The sequence below is a fragment of the Tachypleus tridentatus genome, chromosome 13, assembly GCF_004210375.1.
Source record: "Tachypleus tridentatus isolate NWPU-2018 chromosome 13, ASM421037v1, whole genome shotgun sequence".
Taxonomy (NCBI): domain Eukaryota; kingdom Metazoa; phylum Arthropoda; class Merostomata; order Xiphosura; family Limulidae; genus Tachypleus; species Tachypleus tridentatus.
The window spans coordinates 81535737-81557751 of record NC_134837.1 but is presented as its reverse complement, the minus strand read 5'-3'; the positions used below and the strand labels follow the sequence as shown (position 1 = coordinate 81557751).

General features: G+C 32.5%; 1 protein-coding gene across 3 annotated transcripts in view; it reads right to left on the bottom strand.

Moving 5' to 3' along the window:
* Positions 1-17907, bottom strand: part of LOC143237359 (protein mono-ADP-ribosyltransferase PARP3-like) — a 31998-nt gene extending 14091 nt beyond the window's left edge. Inside the window, exons 1-8 of one of the 3 annotated variants that reach the window (XM_076476520.1) lie at positions 17803-17907; positions 16864-17063; positions 15529-15678; positions 8948-9079; positions 7675-7875; positions 6268-6391; positions 4479-4576; positions 2246-2431 (exon numbers count right to left, since the gene is read on the bottom strand). In XM_076476520.1, the coding sequence (XP_076332635.1) occupies positions 2246-2431; positions 4479-4576; positions 6268-6391; positions 7675-7875; positions 8948-9079; positions 15529-15678; positions 16864-16869 (897 nt within the window). In that variant the 5' untranslated portion in view covers positions 16870-17063; positions 17803-17907. The other 2 variants (XM_076476521.1, XM_076476522.1) reach the window with 2 other exon arrangements.
* Positions 17908-22015: the final 4108 nt, after the last annotated feature.

Sequence of the window (22015 nt, the reverse complement as noted above, 5' to 3'; positions counted from 1 at the left end):
TCATCTATTCATGCATAAAATACACAACCTTACATACATTACATTAATTAATGTAAGTTAATTACACAAGAGATACAAGCACAACAAACTTATTATGAATTATCATTATCAATTTATGAGGGCTGTTCAAAAAATACGCGGACTGTTTGAATTGCGCGGCTCCAGTTGGTTCCAGAGGAATCCGCTTGGTGTCACTAGGTTCGCACAGATCAGCTGATTACGACCCCATTTCCCGATTGCAGATATCTTCATTTGTGTATTAGCTACGCGGTTTTAAGTGAAGTGCGATTTTTTTCGTTTGGTGGATTTTAGAATGAATGACCTGAAGGAGCAACGACTTGCTGTGAAATTTTGTGTTAAACTTGGAAAATCTGCAACTGAAACTTTTGCTATGCTTAACACGGCTTACGGTGATGTTGCTATGAAGCGTACGGCATGTTTCAAGTAGCATGAACGTTTTAAGGATGGTCGACAGTCGATTGAAGATGATGAGCGTCCTGGACGTCCTTCCACGTCAACTGACGACCCACACGTCGACAAAATCAACACCCTAGTGCGGGCAAATCGACGTCTGACTGTCAGGGAGCTTGCTGAAGAGTGTGGGATATCAGTTGGATCTTGTTATGAGATTTTGACCGAAAAATTGAAGATGCACCGCGTTGCTGCGAAATTCGGCCCTCAGAACTCGTGAGTTTTTGGCCAAACACTCGATCACTGTTCTTCCCCACCCCCCCTACTCACCTGACCTTGCTCCTTACGATTTTTTCTTGTTCCACAAACTCAAAAGACCCTTGAAAGGAAGAAGATTTTAGACGATTCCCAAGATTAAGGCAAATGCGACGAAGGAGCTGGAGGACATTACAAAAGAAGCGTACCAGGACTGTTTCAACAAGTGTGTGCATTGGGGAGGAGAGTACTTTGAAGGGGTCCCAGACCTGTAACTTCTAAATAAAGTACATTTTGTTTTATGACGTCAGTCCGCGTATTTTTTGAACAGACCTCGTATATTACAAAGAATAAAGGAAATAAGTAATTAATTTTAATTTGAAGTTACAATTGGCTTACAAAATAATTTTCTAGTTCTTGATTTCTCAAAAAGTTCGTACTGTAGTACCACCTATTTTTTTATGGTTAAGCAATTACTAAATATCTTTTCTATCACTTTCATATTTATTCACTTACTGCATACAAAGAAATCACATTCAATCATTATGAAACTATAAAAATTACTTTTATTAGATTTAGATTTTAGAATGTGGAACATGTGAATATAGATGTTGAAATTAAATACCTAATTATACCTAATATAAATATCAGAATATTAAAAAGGGTGTTTAAATGGATCAGGAGTTTAGAAATTTGATTCAAAGCACCATATTCATAAACAGCATAAAATGTGAACAAAGTCAAAACGAGCAGCAACTGTCTTGTTACTATTGACACTTTAGGAAAAAAGTCTCATGGCTTTTGTCTTCAGGTCTTCTGAAAGGTTATTCTGACTACCTGAGCTATTTTTGTAAATTATTCCACCAAAAACTTTCTAGTTTTCAAGTATTAGTCTGAACCAGGTAGTTACTGCTCATTACTTTGTTAAGCATGAACACTGCTTAAATTATCTATAAGAGTATAAAACCTAAACGTGAGAGCAAAACATCAGTAATTCCTTATAATACTAAAATCACTAAACAAAATTAAATTTTACTACACAAACAACAGAATAAATAAAAAAATATATATTCAGAGTACAAGTTGATGGTTTTATATTAAATACAGGTTGCTTAAGAAACAAAACCTTTACTATTTACAATATTAAAAAATTCCATGATGATGCTTTAAAATGCACAAAAGAAAGCTGAATGGCAGTATTTTCAATTATTTCAAAATAATTAGAGCCCAACCTACCACCAGCTGAAAATTGATAATTTGTTTTTGTCTATAATTCATTTATAAACTACATAATTAAAAATATAACAGAATATGCATAAGCAACAGATTAAACTTATTATTTCTATGAACTACTTTCAGTAAATTATAAATAGTAGACTTCATTTTGCCTCAAACTGTAATCTTTTATTACTTGATTAAAACAGTCGATAGTTATTATTCTAGAATATTTTTTTAGTTACGTACATTACAAAATTGAATTTTTCAAAGTGACATGAAAACCTGAAGTTTATTCAACAAGTTAAAAACCTTGTTCATCCATTCATTGACTTTTATGACATACAAAGTACTGTAGATTTACCTGTTTAATGTCATCCCTTTCTTTCAAAAGGCTCTGAGCAATCTCTATGTCATTCAATACTAATAACATGTCCTTTTTCTGTCGAATCATTTCAAGAGTATCAATGATTGGTGGACGCTGTCTTCCAAATGCATGAGGTATGAGGGTGTAAAAACGATTAGTCAGCTGTTCCAAGTCTTTTTTGCTCTGTTTTAAAAATTTCAGACCAAAATCTATAAATAATAAATTTTCAAATAGTGTCAACTTGATTTACAAAAAACTGCATCTGTTTAAAAAAGTTCATACAGTTGGTTTACTTACCTGCTAATTGACAAAAAGTTCAAGTAATTTGCAAAACATATGAAGAAGTTATACTATTTCTAATTCAGATATCAGTAAAATTTTACTTACTTACTTTGGTAAAATATAATCTCATGTATATATTTAAAATCAAATAGTTCTCTGATATCAAGTAATTATACAATACATCATTAGTGTTCCTGATTCGTGAAAATTTTAGCACAGAATTTCAACAACTCTTGTTATAATGCATTAAAAAAACTTATCAGGGGAATGGGTATGTTACATTAAAAAGATTTTGAATTTGCAAGTCAGCAAGTCGTTTGGCAACAAAAGCTAATGTAAAGTCATTGTGTAATTAAATGTATTAGAACTACATTTTTCCATTATTGGGCAGTTCATAAGTAGTGGAATGCTACTGAAAATTGATTTAATTTGGGAAGGGTATGTTACAGCTCTTTCTAACACAAGACAAATAATAAAAATGTGTCCTCGTTGGGTATTTATGATTTCCAAGGTTGTATATCCTTTCTACTTAACTGCATTAGAAAACAAAAGAATATGAATTAACTTGGTGAGCCAGAACTAATCACAAAGAGACCTGCAACAATTCATACTTGAATCATGATAAGCAAGGTTTGATATATCATGTAACAGATGAAAATCCACAAAGATCAATGATGAAAAATCCAGATGTTTCAGATAACAGTATTCAACATAATAAAAAACAATATCTTTGTGATAAAATAACATAAATCATATGTACACAAGTTGTTTCTATAACATATCAGTTCAACCTTAACATCTTTCAAGCAGCTGATGAATCAAATGGATATTTATTCTATTTTATATAAAGACATACCAATCAAGCCACTGGATACAGTAAATATGGATATCTGCATGATCAGACTGTTCAAAATGTAGCCTGGAAAATTATTATCCTCATACATTTAATGTATTACAAAAATCCAACAGAGAGTAGATAGTGTCATGTTTTTGACATTATAGCTTTATGACAGTGTCTTTTACAATGGAAATTATTCTGTATGGCTATTTTAAAACACAAAGACATTAAATACAGCACTACTGGACTGGTAGCATGGACCACGATGATGCTTTAAGGGTTCAAAATAATTTTATTATAATGTATTCAAACTCTGTATTAACAATAATTTTGTATATCTGATAACTTATAATTCTTTAACTTAATCTTAAATAAAGTATAGCACATCCATATTTGTTCATACTTCTAATTATTCTAAAAGTAATTTTTAATGTTGGTATAAGAAACAATTAAAATTTTCATAACCAAGTGAATAAAGCAAATGAAATCTTCTAAAGGAATTTAAACCATGTTTTTATTACAACTTTCTTCATTAGAAATATAACTGTTGAGAAAGGCCTAAACATTTTGCAAAGAATCAGTTACCAAAGACAGAAATACCTGTGATGACAAATTTAGTTATGTCACATATATATTTACTACAAAGGTGAACTTTTTTTCTGTTGATCAAGTAACAACATAAGTAAACAATGGTGTAAATCATGCTGCTAGAGTAGTAATGAAAGTGGACCATACAGCTTTATTTTTCTGTAAATAACTGTAAATAAATACTATCTTCTACAATTAGAGATATCTTTGAACACTTCAGAAAGATTGTTGACCATTAATCTATGTCATTCACGATTGTTAGAAGAAAAGGATGTTTGATAATTGGTATAACATCCTTGAGACATAAATGACAAAACTTGCTGAATGACACTTTTTAAGTAAAACAAACTAGCACTCAACACATTAAGAATATGTCATAGGAATAAGACATTTTTATATTAAGTATGTAAAACAATTACAGTATGTCTCTTATGTAAGTTAAGACATTAAATAGAAAGGTTCTTACAAAATAGTATTCTCAAATGCATAAAGTAAAAAGTCATAAAAGATAAATTGTTTGACCTTTTTGTTTTTAATTACTTCTTCAATTTCTAACAATGAATCAAATCCTTTAGATATCTGTTGTTTACTTAATTTTCCCAAGGGCATCTTTTTTACATCTGTGAAAAAGAAAAGTTGCTGTTAGTTATTTCAAAACCTATGTATCCACTAATTATAAAAGAAAGTTACATTTAAGGAAACAAACATCTTTATAGAAAAAAAACAAACTTATTAAATTTGAGAGATTAACCCATTGACTGAGGCTGTTCTAAATGCCCAGAGAAATTTGGCAAGTTTTACCCCACATATGGCACATTTGCATTCAACTGGCAGAAAAAGACTACACCCTATATGGCAAACCAACATTCAATGGGTTCATTTTCACAAAGATATTATATCATTGGTTCAATAACAAAACTGCAGGGATATTGTCACCGGTACAAGGCAAAAGATTTGTTAATTATATTCAGTGGAAAAAATTTTTTTTAAACATTTAAGACTTTCTTTTTAGTCCAGAGCAGAAGAAAAAAAATTCATTATCAAAACTTTAATATACTCACTGTTACACTTACAGTATGGTTAGGTATTTTACTAAGTCAGTGATATCAACAAGTGAATGATTAAATTATTTCATCACACAAAACAAGTAATTTTTCTTATCTATCAGACAACTTGCCAAGCCAAACCAGACAACTTTTCATTCTAAACAGCCTATTAGAGACTGTATGTTTAAGATTAACAGGTTTTTTTTGTTTTTTTTTACTCAACAGGTGCTCATTTCCTAAACTGAATATGCAAATAATCTAAATTTAAAGTCATCTAAATTTGGTATCTGCTGGTTTTTCAGTTGTCTCTAACATTAATATGAAACTGTAAAACTAAAATGTTATTAAAATATTTTTTATTTGAAATCATCACTAACTTTCCATAATTCACAAACTTTAATTTTAACTGAGAGAGGCTATATATATTTGGGAAACACAATGTTGTCAAAGAAGATGAACAGAATCCCTCTAAACTCATAGATAAGTCATGTACCTGCTTTTCAAAAAAATATCACTAAAGTATCATGTTTCAGTGAATTTAATCAACATTAATATAATTTTTTCTTGATTAAACAAAATTTTTAATACCTTTTGAACAGTTTAATAGTTTTTTTCTATTTGAAGTTTACCATTTCTTTATTCACTAAATGTTCAATCACTTCTAATATTTTAAAACTTTTATTTTCCCAGATTTTGACATTGCAACTGTGTCAAGAGCATCCGGATATTTAGGAAATAAAGTATATTTAAGTCTATAAGTGACTGGATATTTGTACAAAATCCTATAGAAAAATATTTGGAGACAATCAGCTATTTTTCAAGTGTGTGCATGTGTGTGTTTTCTTATAGCAAAGCCACACTAGGCTATCTGTTGAGCCCACTGAGAGGAATCAAACCCCTGATTTTAGTTTTTCAAGTGATGTCCCATTTTAAAATCATAATTGAAAAGTAGTTGGGTCTCTCTTGTTTTCACTACTTTGACCTTTAATTTGCTGTTTTGACACAGAGATATTTTAGTGACATCTAGATTCCTTGGTAAGTTTATCAGGGAAAAATACTAACAGAAAGACTATGTGAAGGTTGTTACCGTCCTCTAATTTGTTGTCCTAACATTCCATACAAAGAAGAATTTTACACTTTTCAACTGAAACCCAAATGTTTTTCAGTTTGAATCAAAAGAAAAATGTGAATTAATGTTTAAAACTACATCATTCTTATTTATAGTTCAATTACCCACATGTTTTCATAACATTCATCTTGCATACCTATATCAAAATTCTCCATGGTTTCCTTGAACATGTCTTCATCAAAAATAAAATTAACAAGATCTAGGGTTGCCTTGTCCAAAAGAGAGGGTTTATACTTCTTAGCTGGTGACAACATTTTAGCCTAATAAGATCAAAATATTTATTTTTTGAAATTAAAAACTTTATTGATTAAAAACTAAATAAACATATACAAATATTATATATGAATAAAAAATATTTTTTCTCTGTTATAATAATAAACACATTTTAATGAAACACAGGATTTAAAAAAGGTGTCAATAAGACTGATTAAATATTACTCTCAATCATTCTGCAAATCTTTTCTCATAAAATATCCTCACTGTTGTCTATTAGAAAACAAAACTTTTTATTCACATACAATCTCTTGCAACATTCATGGTAATAAATAAAATTATTTTACAGCATCTGACATTTGTCCATACATCGAGTTTTCTTGTACAAATCTTAGCAACTTCCATACAGATTTTTGTTAAATTAATTACACAATTAATTTACAAAAAAGGTATGTAATGATGTGTATGTATACTTGGATATATATGACCATTTTCGATTACTTTATTGACCAAATAGCTTTGCAACTTGTAACAGTTTGACAAAGAAATAATCTGTACAGAGTTTAAGCCTAAACAGCTCAGTACTAAAATAATTAATAAAAAGAGTAGGGTTTCGAGTTCACTCTCTGACAAGAGCAGACTGCTTTTTACTATGATATACTATCCTCCTACCATTATCATTTTTATAAACAGGGGTGTATTTTTACAGGCATGTATCGTAACACTGCTCCAGCACATGAAACTGGAGCTGAGTCCCAATACTTCAAAAACTAAATATATGTAGCTAAAATAAGTTATTCAATTTACACCTGAAATTAATATTTTTCATAACCTAACACTTTACCAAAAATCAGGTTTTTAGACGTTCATGTTAGCAGGACAGGAGGTAGTAAATTAAAGATTTTAGATTAACAAGATATGTGATTTTAAAAGTTGTTTCAATGTTGGTGATTTTATTTGGAACACAGTTTTGGGGTATTTTGCTTTGCTTCTTAATTTAAAGCAGGTTAATTTGAGCATTTTCTCCTGCTTCTAACTCAATTTGGATTTAATGTAAGCAGTCTCAAATATTTAGTGTGGAGAATATTTTTATATCCCTTGATATCTATACCCTTTGTGATGATATTTTGGCAGGGCTCTGACAAAGTAAAATTTAACTACACCAATGTTTATAATGAAATGTTAGGTGAACTGATATCTATTTTCCATAAAATATATATATATATATATCCAAATTTTAGCTAATTAATCCTTACTTATTTTACTTTTTCAATATTGTTATTGTAATAGTATATATCAAAAAATGGCAGTACGTTTGTACTGAATTAACCTGCTGATTTAATTTTTCTTCATCATCCTCTGTTTCTTCTGAATCCATTTCCAGAAGTGTGTACTTCCCAGGATGTGGCACAAAGTTGTCTCGGTTTTCCCACTTATTTCTTGTCTTATCTTGGAATTTCTTTTTAAAGTCTAACTTTGCTGATTCCAGACTAGTCATAGGCCCTCGTAAGGCATTCTGGCCAGGCTCTCCCTACAAGAAAAAAAAAAAGAAGTGTTAAATGCATATAATAAAATAGAGCTAACTCTGACAATCAGTGATGCTAATCATATCTCCGTACTAGCACTGAAACATATTTACTTAAAATATCAAGTAATTTATACCATCTTTGATACCACAAGACTTTTTTGTAGTTTCCTATAACTGTATTTAAATCATCTGGATCAATGTCTTCATTTTGATATTTTTCTCTAATAGATAAACTCCAGGTGAAGTTGGTACTTTTTTTTTTATACATAGCTGTGCTTAGTTTTATAATTTTAGACTTATAAACCTTAAATATATGAATATGAAATTGATTGTTTTTACACATGTTTTGACCAAACTGCTTTAAAGTTAGAAATATAGTAACTTTTACTTGTAAAAAATGAATAAAAACAATACAGTTGTTAGAGGGATATTATTTTACCAAAGAAATGGTGTTCTCTTCAGAAAGCTCAATGAAAGCCTCAGTGATAGCTCCAACTGGTTTGGAAACATAATTTTCTTATGTTTGAAGAAGAAAGCCTCAGTATAAAGGCCAAAATCTTGTCTCTTTTTCTTTCAACAGACAGTTACAGTCCTTAAATGGAACTTAAATGTTCTCAAACTCACTTTGCCAACCCAGCCAAAAGTTCCACTGAAACAATATGTTTTACTGAAAATGTTCCTTCATATCAGTACTTCAGTCATGACTGTGTTGAAGAAAAATTATCTGGAATATCTAATTACTTTTAAAAATTATTCTATAACCTTCTCATTAATGATTATTTAAACTATTTTAGTTTATTTTGAATTATAAATTCCTAATATTTGTCTAAATTTTTACTTTACAATTAATATTTTGGTTTACACTGTAACCAATAGTTTAAAACCACAGAGAAATTGTACACAATTTATTTCTGATTGTATGCTTGTATTCATATATTAAAAATAATAATAATATTCAAAATCTTAATAAAACCCTGAAAAATAATATTTTTGAAAATAGGTTATAGAAAACAACTAAGTCATACATATATTATTTGTTTTTCTTAAGAAGTTATGGAACAGAAATAAAACTTACCACTCGTCCCCATCTGTTCCATACATAATAAGAGTTAGCACTTTTGTCTTTCAAGAGTTGAATAACATAATATTTGTTGTTGTTATTTCCAATATTTGTCTGGTTTAACATGCAGTCAAAATCTTCAAATACCTATAAAAAATAATTTTTTGAATAGTATAATAAATTAGGATGTTTATTTTAACACAAATTAGATGTTTACAAAACTGAAACAATTCCAAGCTTTAACTGCTTTGAATGCATCTATAATTTTACTAAATAAAAATACACTTAACAGTGGAACAGCAATATGCCTATGGACTTAAATTGACAGAAACTGAGTTTTGATACCCATGATGGGCAGAGCACAAACAACCCATCGTGCAGCTTTATGCTTAACAATAATCAAACAACTCTTTCACATGTGTTATACTAGATGAATAAAAATGCACACACTTTTCTCAAGTGAAAAAAAAACGACCAAAACTATCAAATATAAAAATTGATGATTTGTGCTCACAGCTATCACATAAGTCATAAATATCACTACCTAATTCTTTTCAGCTTCAGTTTAAGTAGTACAATAATGTATAAAAATATAAGTTAAAACCAGGGATGAGAAATTGAAAAAATTTCAATCCAAGTTTTCGATTTTGGTTTGAAATTTGAAAAAAATAATGAGTTCAGTTTTGATTCAAGTTTTTTTTAAATATTTTTAGCCTCAAGTTCCTTTTTTGATTTCAGTTTTGATTTAAATCCCAGTTTCTCATATTTCTTTAAAATGGTTATTAATTTCTTCTGTGGCAGTATGATAACTCATGACTTTATATATTTGCATTTACAACTTGTTTTGAAAGATGAATTTTTATCTCTATATATGATTTGTCTTTTTCTAAATTTAATTTTTTAAACGCCACACTTTGACAACTTTATCATTTTTATTTTTCCTGTATCATTTCTTCTCTCTTTCTGGGGATGAAGCACTGAATTTGCCTTCTCCTATTTACTCTTCTTTGAGCTTTGTATATGTGTATATACAATCTTTATATATACACATTTAACAGAAAACCACTCATTCTTTCTGATGTTTTTTATTTAATTTTGTTACTTTATTTAAACAATGGCAGAGCCCACAGAGTCACCTGATTTTGAACCATCCGTATAAATTGGAATAGAAAGGTTGTTCGAAAGATGTTCAGTAAATAAAAGGTGGTACTTCCAATCGGGAGTATCTGCCTTTTTCAGATGACTTAAAGAAAGGTCACATTTGGGGGCTGTAATAAGCCATGGGGAGATGGGCTGACCAGTGGATTCTGCAATGTTTTCAAAGGACAGACCCAATTCATCCAGTTGCACCTGGATGCGAAGGCCAAAAGGAGCAATGACAGATTGTCTGTTTTGAAAAAGTAAAGCCCACTGAGAAAGTAAAACACATCCCCAAATGGGATGCTTTGGTAAGGATTGAAGTTTCGAAGAATAGAGTAAAGACAGTTGCAAACGGCGAAGGAGTAGAGAAGGTTCGTGACATTCCACACATAAGCTCTGAACTGGGGAGGTGCGGAAAGCCCCAGTGCAGAGTCAAAGTCCTTGATGATGAATGGGGTCCAGCATCTTTAAGGCCAAGGGTCTAGCAGAGCCATATACCATTGATACATAGTTGAGTTTTGAATGAATAAGAGCACGATAGATCTTTAACATAGAACATCGATCCGCTCCCCAACTGGCAGTAGAGAGGACATGGAGGATGTTCAGTGCTCTTGTGCATTTGACCTGTAGCTGCTTTAAGTGTGGTATAAAGGTCAGCTTACGGTCAAAGATAAGCCCCAAGAACTTAGTCTCAGGGACTACTGGCAGCGAAACTTCACCGATACGGAGTTCATGATCAGGGTGGATACCCCGTTGGCAGCAAAAGTGCATGCAAACGGTTTTAGAGAGAGAAAAATTAAAGCCATTCACTGTAGTCCACTTCGGTACATGATTGAGGGCAGTTTGTAGTTGCCACTCAATATATCTCATGTTCGACGACTGGCACGAGATGTGAAAGTCGTCAACATAGAGCCCGTTTGCAAGAGTGAGAGGGAGTTATTCAGTGATGGCATTTATCTTTATACTGAAAAGTGTGACACTGAAAACCCAGCCCTAAAGGACCCCAAGTTCCTGTACAAAAGAACAAGAAAATGTCGAACCCATACGAACTTGGAATCTCCTATACATTAAAAATTTTTTAATAAACATAGGTAAATGGCCACGTAACCCATATATATGAAGGTCCCACAAAATGCCATACCTCCATGTTGTGTCATAAGCCTTCTCAATGTCAAAGAATATTGAAACAAGATGTTGGCATTTGAGAAAGGATTCTCTGATTGATGTTTCAAGTCGAATTAAGTGGTCCGTGGTGGAATGCTGTCGTCGGAACCCACACTTGGTGGGCGAGAGGAGGTTGTTTGATTTGAAGAACCAAACAAGACGAGCATTAACCATCCTCTCTAAGTTCTTACAGAGCTGGTCAAAGCAATTGGACGATAGTGTGAAGGAATCTTGGGATCTTTCCCAGGTTTAGAGAAAGGTAGATAATAGCCTGGCACCAAGCATCAGGAAAAACAATTAGAAGAATATCAAGAGAAGCAGGAGATAGATGGTGCAGCATGTCATAGTGTACATCATCAGGTCCAACAGATGTACTGCCAGACTGATGAAGGGCCATTTTCAGTTCCACCAGTGTAAAGGGATGCTTATAGTCAAAGAGACAGTCAGTTTGAAAGGAAAGAGGTGAATGCTCTGCCCAAGCCTTGATGGCCAAGAAGGTGGAGGAACAAGCAGAAGTGCTAGATACCTGGCAAAAGCTTTCACCTAGAGTATCGGTGATGCTCCGGACATCAGCTACCTCTTGGCCATCAGAGAGTAAGATGGAGAGGGGAACAGAATTGTAATGCCCACTGACCTTTCGAATCCTGTCCCATATGACCTTGGAACTGGTGGTAGAAGATATGCTAGTTGTGAACTTAATCCAAGATTCCTTCTGGCTTTGACGTCTTACCCACCTAGCATGTGCACGGGCCCGTTGAAAAGCGATGTGATTCGAAAGTGTGGGATATCTACGGAAAGTATCCCAGGCCCGTTTTTGAGCCTTCCGTGCCAAGTGACAAACAGGATTCCATCACGGACGAGGATATCGTGGAAAACGTGTCGAGGTTTTAGGAATACACTAAGCAGCTGCTTGTATAACACAGTCAGTTACCGCTGCCACACAGTTGTCTATTGATGGCTGATTCACAATGGCAGGATCAAGTTCTGCAATAGCAGTGAAAGTGGACCAGTCTGCCTGATCCAGCTTCTACCGGGGCACGCGGGTAGGGTGGCATTGACCACGGCCAGTCTCTCTGATCTGATTGATCATACGTCTCTCCAGGGAACAGGTAGAGAGAACAAACAGTGATGGTATGACCCAAGGAAACACAGATGGCTACGGCCTCCAAGGGTGTGTTGAGTGACAAAGACAGGGTGGGCACATACTGATCAACCAAAAGTGCCACCCCTCTATGCACTCATCCATCACACAGCTTGTCATTTCTGTACAGAGAAAACTGCCGAATTGTGACTGTATCAGCAGGTTTTAGAAATGTTCCTTGTAAGGAAAGACATACAGGATGGTGGGAAGCAATCAGTGTTTTGATATCATCCATATTAGAACGTAAACCTCGACAGTTCCATTGTATCAAGGTGGCCATTTTTAATGATGGGTAAGCGAAGTGGCTGGAGAACCCTTCTGTTTATGACCACATCTTTTTTGCTTACTGTCCTTGTTTGGGGAAGGTCTATCGACCTCCACGGATCCTGCTCTGGGTTGATGGGGCAGGTCTTTGTTGTTGGAAGGGAATTCCATTGACTGAGGACACAATCGAATGATTGTTTTGCATCGTGGGGTTGGAGAAAAAGATGTATCAGAAGAAATGCCTGTATTTGAAACCAAAGGATGTGGATCTTGAGATTTGTTGGACAGAACCTTCCCTGGGAGGTCCCCTCACCACGTACAGGAATCCACACCAAGGGGTATCAGTAGTGATAGAATACAATTGATTTATACTTAAGTTGTATGTTAATAACACATTCACAACTATTTCATTGATGTTTTCACCCGAATGAGCAAAAGAAAAGTTTACAACATCTAACGTTCTTATTTGAAGAGAGTCTCTATTAATGATTTGGACATTAATGGCTAGCACACATCTATCCAGACAAGATGCAATAAAATTTTTCAGTGAAAACATTCTGTTTTGAAGCTCTTCACTTGTTTTGTTTTACAATTTCTGTAGCTTTTCCATCAGCTAATGTCAAAATTTGATTCCAATCCATTTATGTGTTGCATTCCTTTTTAATTGCAATCAATTATTTTACATAAACCACTGTCCTCTACTGAGAAAAACGGTCTCCCATTTAGACACACCAACTCAATAATAGCATTATTAAACATTTTGATGGCCATTGGAATATTTATTGTTGGACAAAAACACTCATGAATGGTTTTTGTGCCAGTAGTCTTACTGTGGTTTTCAGTTTTCTCACTTTGTGGGAGTGATCCTTTCATTGTTGAAATTTCACATCTTCTTACTAGGTATTCAAATTCTGCTTCATGGTGTCTCTCCAGATGTTGGGTTAAGTTAGTAGCACAAGGATGCTTCAAAACCATAGTACAACAAGTTACATTGCAAGTTGCTTTTGTGTGTTCATGAGAAGTAGCAATTCTGAAATATAAATACACTTCGTTAGTTTCATAACATCCCGTATTTGAAAAAAGGTAAAAAAAATATCAACTGGACAAAATATGCAAATGAAAGGTCTTCCTCGATATGATATACAGATATTCTAAGTAATATTCACTATTTCTCTCTAGCTTTATCTACAGCAGATGAGTGATAAAAGACTACATATATATATAGCATGGTGCACCGCTTTTGACAGTTCGGTTGGGTAAAACAGAGCTTGTTGATGTCAAGTGGATCCCCACAGTTTAGCCTAATTGGCTCACTCGGTATAGATGTTTCAATTACAAGAAAAAACAAGTGAAAACAGTGATTACATTTGATTTCCTAAAAAAAAAGACATAAAAACCCAGTGGATTCATTTGCACAGATGTAGGGACAATATCAACACCGATGTTCATTTGTTGAATGAATAAATAACTTCATGAGCATTTTATGTAATGAATAGATATTATGGTATATGTCTTAACAAGCCATCTTTGCATTTTTAACATCTAATGGACCACCAAAAACAGCAAATAAGAACAAACTATAATGACATTGCTGAATCAGAGACTTTTACCAGATTCAGAGCTATTTCAATTTGGTCCAAATGACAGTAACTGAATATTCATTCATAGGGGAAACATTATAGCCCTTCTTCTGTTTCTAATTAGCAAGCTTCCATTAAGACTTTGTTCATGTAGGTATCAAAGGAAGCCAATTTTAGGCTTAATGAGGTCAAATTATAAATATATACTGAGCTATGATTTGGAAGGGTCATTCTCTCAACAAAGTAATTTTAAAATCCCCAAAAAGTTTCAAAGACATTGCTTCCTTCTTGATTTTGTTCTGTATTGACACATCTATGAATACGGTCAGTACTCACTTTCCAAGTAGTAGCAGCCTCACTAAGAAATTAACAACTTACAACAGTGGAAGCTGAACAGATTTTTTATAAGAGCACCATTCCCTTAAGAGGTTTAATACGGCAGAAGAGATTAAGGAGAGAGTGAATGAAATCAATAAGAACATAGGGAAAAAGAGATATGGACAATATAATGTGCACCAAACAAAAATTTAAGGCCCAGTCTGACCTGATGATTTGGGTTTATTGGTGAAATAACAGATGCAGAGAGTGATCCTCTACCAATGAAAAGTAGATATTCAAAAGTTTCCCCTAAAAAACCAAAACACAAACCAATATTTTTATCAAATCGAGTTACAATTCAGTTTTTTATAATCATTTCACTTTGAGTTCAAATTTCAATTTATGTTTTAAAATTTTTTCGACTGAACTTTTTTTTCCGATTTTGGTTCACAAAAAAGTGACAGGTTATCAATTTGAATCCAATTCAGTTTCCCATCCCTAGTTAAAACTTAAGCAACTTTGTATATAAACATCATATATTATAACACAACCAGAATTCAAACTAACTAACTTATGTGTATCCACCCATAAGACATCACATCAAAAGCATGTATTGTACAAGAATTTTTAAAATAAAACACCTAACTACATCATTATCACAACACAATAATTTATTTTTCTTTGATGGAAGATTTTTTTTAGATATTAATTTCTAGGATTGCAGCTCTTAATTCTAGAATGTTAAAATCTACCATAATGCTTAGACCATGTTAAACCTGTATAACTGTGAAAAAGCTATATGTTACTTAAACATCTATAATGGCTCTACTAAATGGTAAATACTCTACATTTCACAATGCTCTGTGGTCAAATATAATTGCATTTTTCACGTACCAATATTAGAATTCATTTGTACACTTTTAAGGTAAAAGATCTGAAATAAAAATCATGGATTTACACAGCAATAACAAAATAAATATATTTTATACCTCTACAGTATTTGATACTGGACAATATTCATCTGGTTTTGACTTTCCTTTTTTGGAGGGTTCATTCTTTAGATTTTCAAAAAATCTTTCTAATTTTTGTGCCTTCACTATCTTCCTTTTTAAGCTTAGCTGGAGGTTCATCAGCTTTACCTGCAATGTGTGTGTGTATATATATATGTACAATGTCTCAAATATATCCTAATTTAAAAACAAAGGAAAAATTTAATTACATTATCAAATCTGTTAGGACAAAGCACTGGTATAAGTAAAATACTACATCATCACTGTAAAAAACATGCAGTGCCAAAAAGCTGGCAAGTTATATTCCAAAAATTTCAATAACTCTGGCACTTTTTATACAGATGAGCCCACCTGTTGAAAGTACTAAGATTTATTGGATTTTTCTAATATAACATACCACTATTCATAAAAAGTCACATTGTTATGATAAAAATCTCATAAACGTGCTAAAAGAAAAAAATAATAGCCATATATTATATATGCTCAAATACTGCTGCTGAACCAATAATACAAGCACATATGCTAATAATATGATAACAGTTGTGTGTAAGTTTGTATGCTTTCTGTTGATTACATGTAGAAAATACATACATTTAGTATTTATGAAATACATAAAGTAATTTAATCACAATTTGCTGATGAAATTCATTATGTACATGAATTCAAAAATTGTTGATGACATTTAATAGATTTAACTACAAAGAATCTAATACAATATCCATTACATAAGTTCATAATTTGTTGTTCTGGTTCTTCTGCATAATACACATGCAAGGGTGGCAGTATACAAGTCTTTCTGGGGCTGAAGCTACCCCAAAATGTGTATTTTGGAAGTTAGTATTAATTATTTTGCTGAAATAGTTTCCTATATATTGTTGCTTTTTTTGGCATTCATTTCCAGTAGCATACAAAAAATAATATTAATAAAAACAACACTGAAAATTTTAAATTCAATTAAGTACATTTATAGAAAATATCAATGCTATACATAACATTGTTGTATTGTATACAATTAAACTTCAGTTTTTATTAAAAGTATGATATTGTTCAGACACAATTACTAAACTTTAGAAAGATTTCTATACTTTAATACAAAAACTGTCTTAATTAGCTTGAAAGGTAAGACACTGGAAGTAAGCAAGAAACATTAGAATTTGCATTTTCAAATTTATTGTCAAGTATATCCATATAATGATATGTCCACTGATCCATGTGTATATGTAATTCTCAGAACAAGCAGTACTTATTAATATAGCAATTAAAATAGGCAAATAATAAAAACAGGTAAATTATTATGTGACTTATATTGCTTACTGTCATGATCTTGTAGTCTTTTCACTAAAACAGCTTTTGTGCCTGTTGAATCCAAATTCTGTTGCTCACACATTTTCTTTAATTCACTGATCTTCAACTTTGTCCATCCTTGACTTGAAATAACTGAATCACTCATACTTGAGTCAATCTTTGCTACCATTTTCAGGTTGGCAGATTTACTCTTCCTTGGTGCCATATTACTTTATATAATGATAATAATAAAGCTACTCAAGAATACATATAATATACATAAATAATATAAATATATTACTTAAAAACACAAACATTAAGCACACAGTAGTACAAAATTACAAGAAAATTAAGTTTGTGACACAGAATGTTACATGCAAGCTCAAGTGACTAAGAAAACAATAAATTTATTGTTTCTCACATTAAACGTTAACATGACACAATACATCAATTTGATCTGACAGTATTGACTCTTGAAAAACGCTTCAATATTACTGAATCAAAGATGTGTGTGGTTTCCATAGTTACAAGTATTAAATAAATTCAGTAAAGTAAATAAGGCAGTGCATCTAAACTGATTATTTTGTAGTTTTACTAACTTTACAATTTTCATTTCAAAAAATCTAATTTCGAATGAAATGATTGAAAATAAACATTAAAAACTTGGAAATATGGATTTGAAACTCAAAAGCACTAAACAAACCATGCATGATTTTCACGCGTAATTGCAACTCTTTCGGAGTGGAAATTAAGGAGGTAAATATATTCTATATAATTTTATGTGATAATTTAATATATATATATACTGCATGCACTTCCTTATATTTATGAACAAACGCGAATATACAGAGCAAAAGGATAAACTTGTACTCTATAAATAATCTTACATAAAAGTTCAAACCCCACACGAACCAATGTTTCTTATGGTATCGCACAGTAACACCCACTCGTATACCATAAGTTACTTACCTAGTAACCAGTCAGGCCTTTGAAAGTATCCTACAATAATACTATTGAGTTTACGTTTCAAAGACGAAATACTTTCTAGTTCAGACAAGTGTGCACGTTTTAGATAATTTCGCTAGGCGGTGCTAACAGAATATTTGTAATAAAATGTTATATTGGTGTAATACAATAAATTTATTGTTTCAAATATATCATAGTTAACGAGATAAACTCCTAACATATACTTAAAGATGCATGTTCTCATAATCAATCACTTAATAGTTAGTTTTTTTCTTTTTTAACTTTTCCCCTTAATTAACAGGGTGGCTCCCACACCACCCACCAGCGAGTCGTGCTCTGCTTTTCTTTTTGCGTGCGACTCGTAATCCGAGGGTCGCGGGTTCGCGCCCGCGTCGCGCTGAACATGCTCGCCCTCCCAGCCGTGGGGGTGTATAATGTGGCGGTCAATCCCAGTATTCGTTGGTAAAGAGTAGCCCAAGAGTTGGCGGTGGGTGGTGATGACTAGCTGCCTTCCCTCTAGTCTTACACTGCTAAATTAGGGACGGCTAGCACAGATAGCCCTCGAGTAGCTTTGTGCGAAATTCCCAAACAAACAAACAAACAAACTTTTCTTTTTAAAGGACCATTTATTGATTAGGACACAAAGGCTACATGTAAGATGAAAGTGGGACATCAGGACAAAATTACTTTTCAAGTCCATCTACTTTTTCTTAAATTTTTTATGTGTTTTATTAACCTGATATTTGTATATAGTATATAAAAATAGACTAAGCAAATAACTTTATTTAGACATAAATTGATATAACAACAAAAATTAATTTTGCAAACAATTTTATTTCATCACAGTTAGTGTATTTCCACACGATCACCTTTGTGTTACCAGCTGCCTTAATTTGGTGGTAGAGATTTGTTTTTGAATTACAAGATAATAAATATCATCATTGATCATCAAAAGCTAAAACACGTCGAAAGGTGTTACTATAGCATTTGTGGATGGTCTGGAACTTGAGGCAATAAATGAAAAAGTTTTTTGGATGGAACTGTTCACTGTGCGCCATCCATAAGATGAAGTGTGCTACTGGGCATTACCATTGGTTTCAGCTTCAGTTTCACACTCTGTATTTTCAAAATCTTCAGGTGTGAGGGATTTTTCATCTTCTGAGTATGAAGTTTCGTAACTAGAAGGTTCATAATCTGAATCTTCATAACCTTTATTTTAAGTATCTGAATTTTCCTCAATTTCTCAAGAATCTGATCTTGATTTTCTTGTTTTAGAAGTATAAAAAATATTTACCGGTACATTAGATTGGTTAGAACTCATATTTCAACATATTGTATAGGAAAAAAAATATTAAAAATACTTGAAAAAGAGAAAAAAAAATATTATTGTACATGGATTCATATTCCAAAACTTTTACGCTTCTGAAATTCTAGTATGACCCACAGGTTGGTCATGTGGGGCAGTAAGATTAAATGTATTGTTAGGTTCCATGCGACCCACCCGTGGTTCGTGGATCAAAAAATGACCTTTAAAAAGTATTTGACTCTTACCTAACACGATATAAAAATTTTACACTCTTCCTAAAAAACGTAATCTTGAAATGACTAGTGGAGTCCTGGAAAGTATTAGCAATATAGGCTTGGGAGCCAACGTGTTAAGAAACTTAGATAGTATGAAGACATTTTGAGGGAAGAAAACCAGTTCATCAATTTATGAGTGAAGTGAAAAACGACCATAAAGTGTAGAATATAAGTAAGAACACCGTGTTTTTGTCTAGATGATAAATAATTAAATATTGTTTTTATATTGTATCCAGTCTGCTTATTTGTTTGTTTAAGTTTAGTCAGTTTTGTTAAATTTAGTATTACTCCATAATTTATCCTATAAATCCTCCAAATCTGATATTACTACAGCTTTATTGATTACATTATTAATAAAAAATACAAGTTACAAAAATATAAACAAAATCACATTCAGTATTGTAATTAACACTACTAATGATTCCTATGTAGTTGAAGAAAAGTACAATTTTATACAACTTGTTTTAGTGCTTTACAATACAGAATTACTCAACATAAAAAAAATATATATATATATTTAGCATTCTCAGGAGCACTGACTACTTTGAACTTAAGAGTAGTACTGCAATAGCTTGAGAAATGTTAGGAAATTTGTCACAAAGTTGAATGTGATTTCTTCTTTTTTATCTAACTGAGTTTGAAGAAAGGAAATTACTGGACACATTGTGCAGCAAAGTCAAGAACAATTTTTAAAAATAATCATAATGGCAAGTGCATGAGTCAGTTTTGTGTGTTTATCACAAAGTTAGAAATAGAATCTATCAACATTTCTAATATTTATCTGCCAACTACAGGAGAAGCAACCAGATAGCACCACTCATTTCCAATTCTTTGGCTACTCTACCAAAAAATAGTGAAATTGACTGCTACATTATAATATGCATATGGCCAAAAGGGGGAGCATGTTTGGTGCTGGGTTTTGGCACTGCAATCCACAGATTATTAATCAATAATCATAACCACGAACCCATGACAGGCCCTACATAGGTCAGTTGGACAATGCTTTTACTGAAGATCAAGATTTGCTTGACTGAGTAAATGATATTGAATTTCACCTCTTCCAGATTAATAACTCATAATGTTATATACCAAATTCTGTAATGCCTTTCGTCTCAGAGTGCTTATAACATGTACAAAACTAATCTTAGTCCAGTAGCAAGACAACAAAGGATAAATCCTCGAGATACTTCCTGAACATCATGTGGAAAATCACTGTCAACCTTTACATAGTGTACTATGCTTTACACCAGTCTTTCCAACGAGAAAATTGCCCTTAAGTGGCCCAATGGTATGTTTAGAAACTGGGTTTCGATACTCATGGTGGGTAGAGCACAGACAGTCCATTATATAGCTTTGTGCTTCATTCCAAACAAACAAACCTACGAGAAAATGCATGTGACACCATGATGAAATAACCCCTAAGAATATGTTGACTGTTGTTTTATTTAACGAGATACAAATATGGCTAGAAATATGTATGCATGAAAATGCTTGAAAAATGTAGAAAGAATATAAAATATTTCCTTGACCATCGAAAGAAAACACAAAGTTATAAACATGTATTTACACCTCATATATGGACTCCATTAGTAGTAATCCGTATATACCTGCTACATGTATTATATTCAATCATTTAAAAAAATTTAATAAATTCACTTTTACCACATTACATTGACAAAGGAAATACCAAAATTCTCTTTGTTCGATTTATCTACGGCATCATTAGTACTATTTCATCAGAAAGATTTGTGTAAAAGAGAATATATTATATGGTAATGAACAGTAGTCTTTTTCCATTAGCCAGTCAGCTGTATATTGAGGATATAATATCATTAGTCCGGCATGGTAGTTAAGGCACTCGACTCGTAATCTGAGGGTCGCAATTTCGAATCCCCGTCACGCAAAACATTCTTGCCCTTTCAGTTGTGGGGGACTTTATAATGCTACAGCCAATCCCACTATTCGTTGGCAAAAAAGTAGCCCAAGAGTTGGCGGTGAGTGGTGATGGCTAGCTGCCTTCCCTCTAGTCTTTCGCTGCTAAATTAGAAACGGCTAGCGCAGATAACCCTCGTGTAACTTTGCGCGAAATTCAAAACAATCTCCTTATTTTTTCATAAGAATAACCAACATCACTGTTGGTAATGCATGTGTCATAGTAATAGATTGTTTTATTGCTCTATGTATATAGTGCTACGTTTTATCAATATGAAACAGATTATTTCCTTTTCTTCTACCTCACATAATCTGTATTAAAGGTACTGTTTTCGGTCAGTACACTCATTTTGATTCTTTGTGATACAAGCAAAATAATATTTACTTATTACCAAGACAACTACTGTCTTTCTACTTGTTTTATGAATACTGGATTCATAAATTTATTGACTGCTTTTCGTCCCCAAGGTTTTTTTTCCCCATTAGCCATTTGCTTAACATCCTGTACATGAAAATTTAAAAAAATATATTTTTTAATTTATTCAACAGGAACTCTCGGATTTACCCATAGGGACTAGCTCTATGTACATGACTGATCGTTCTAATTTAACATTTGGAGGCAGTAACCCTGAAATATCATGTGGCATTACCAATGGACAGCACTAGCTGTCAACATTCTTGCACAATATATAACACCACAGCC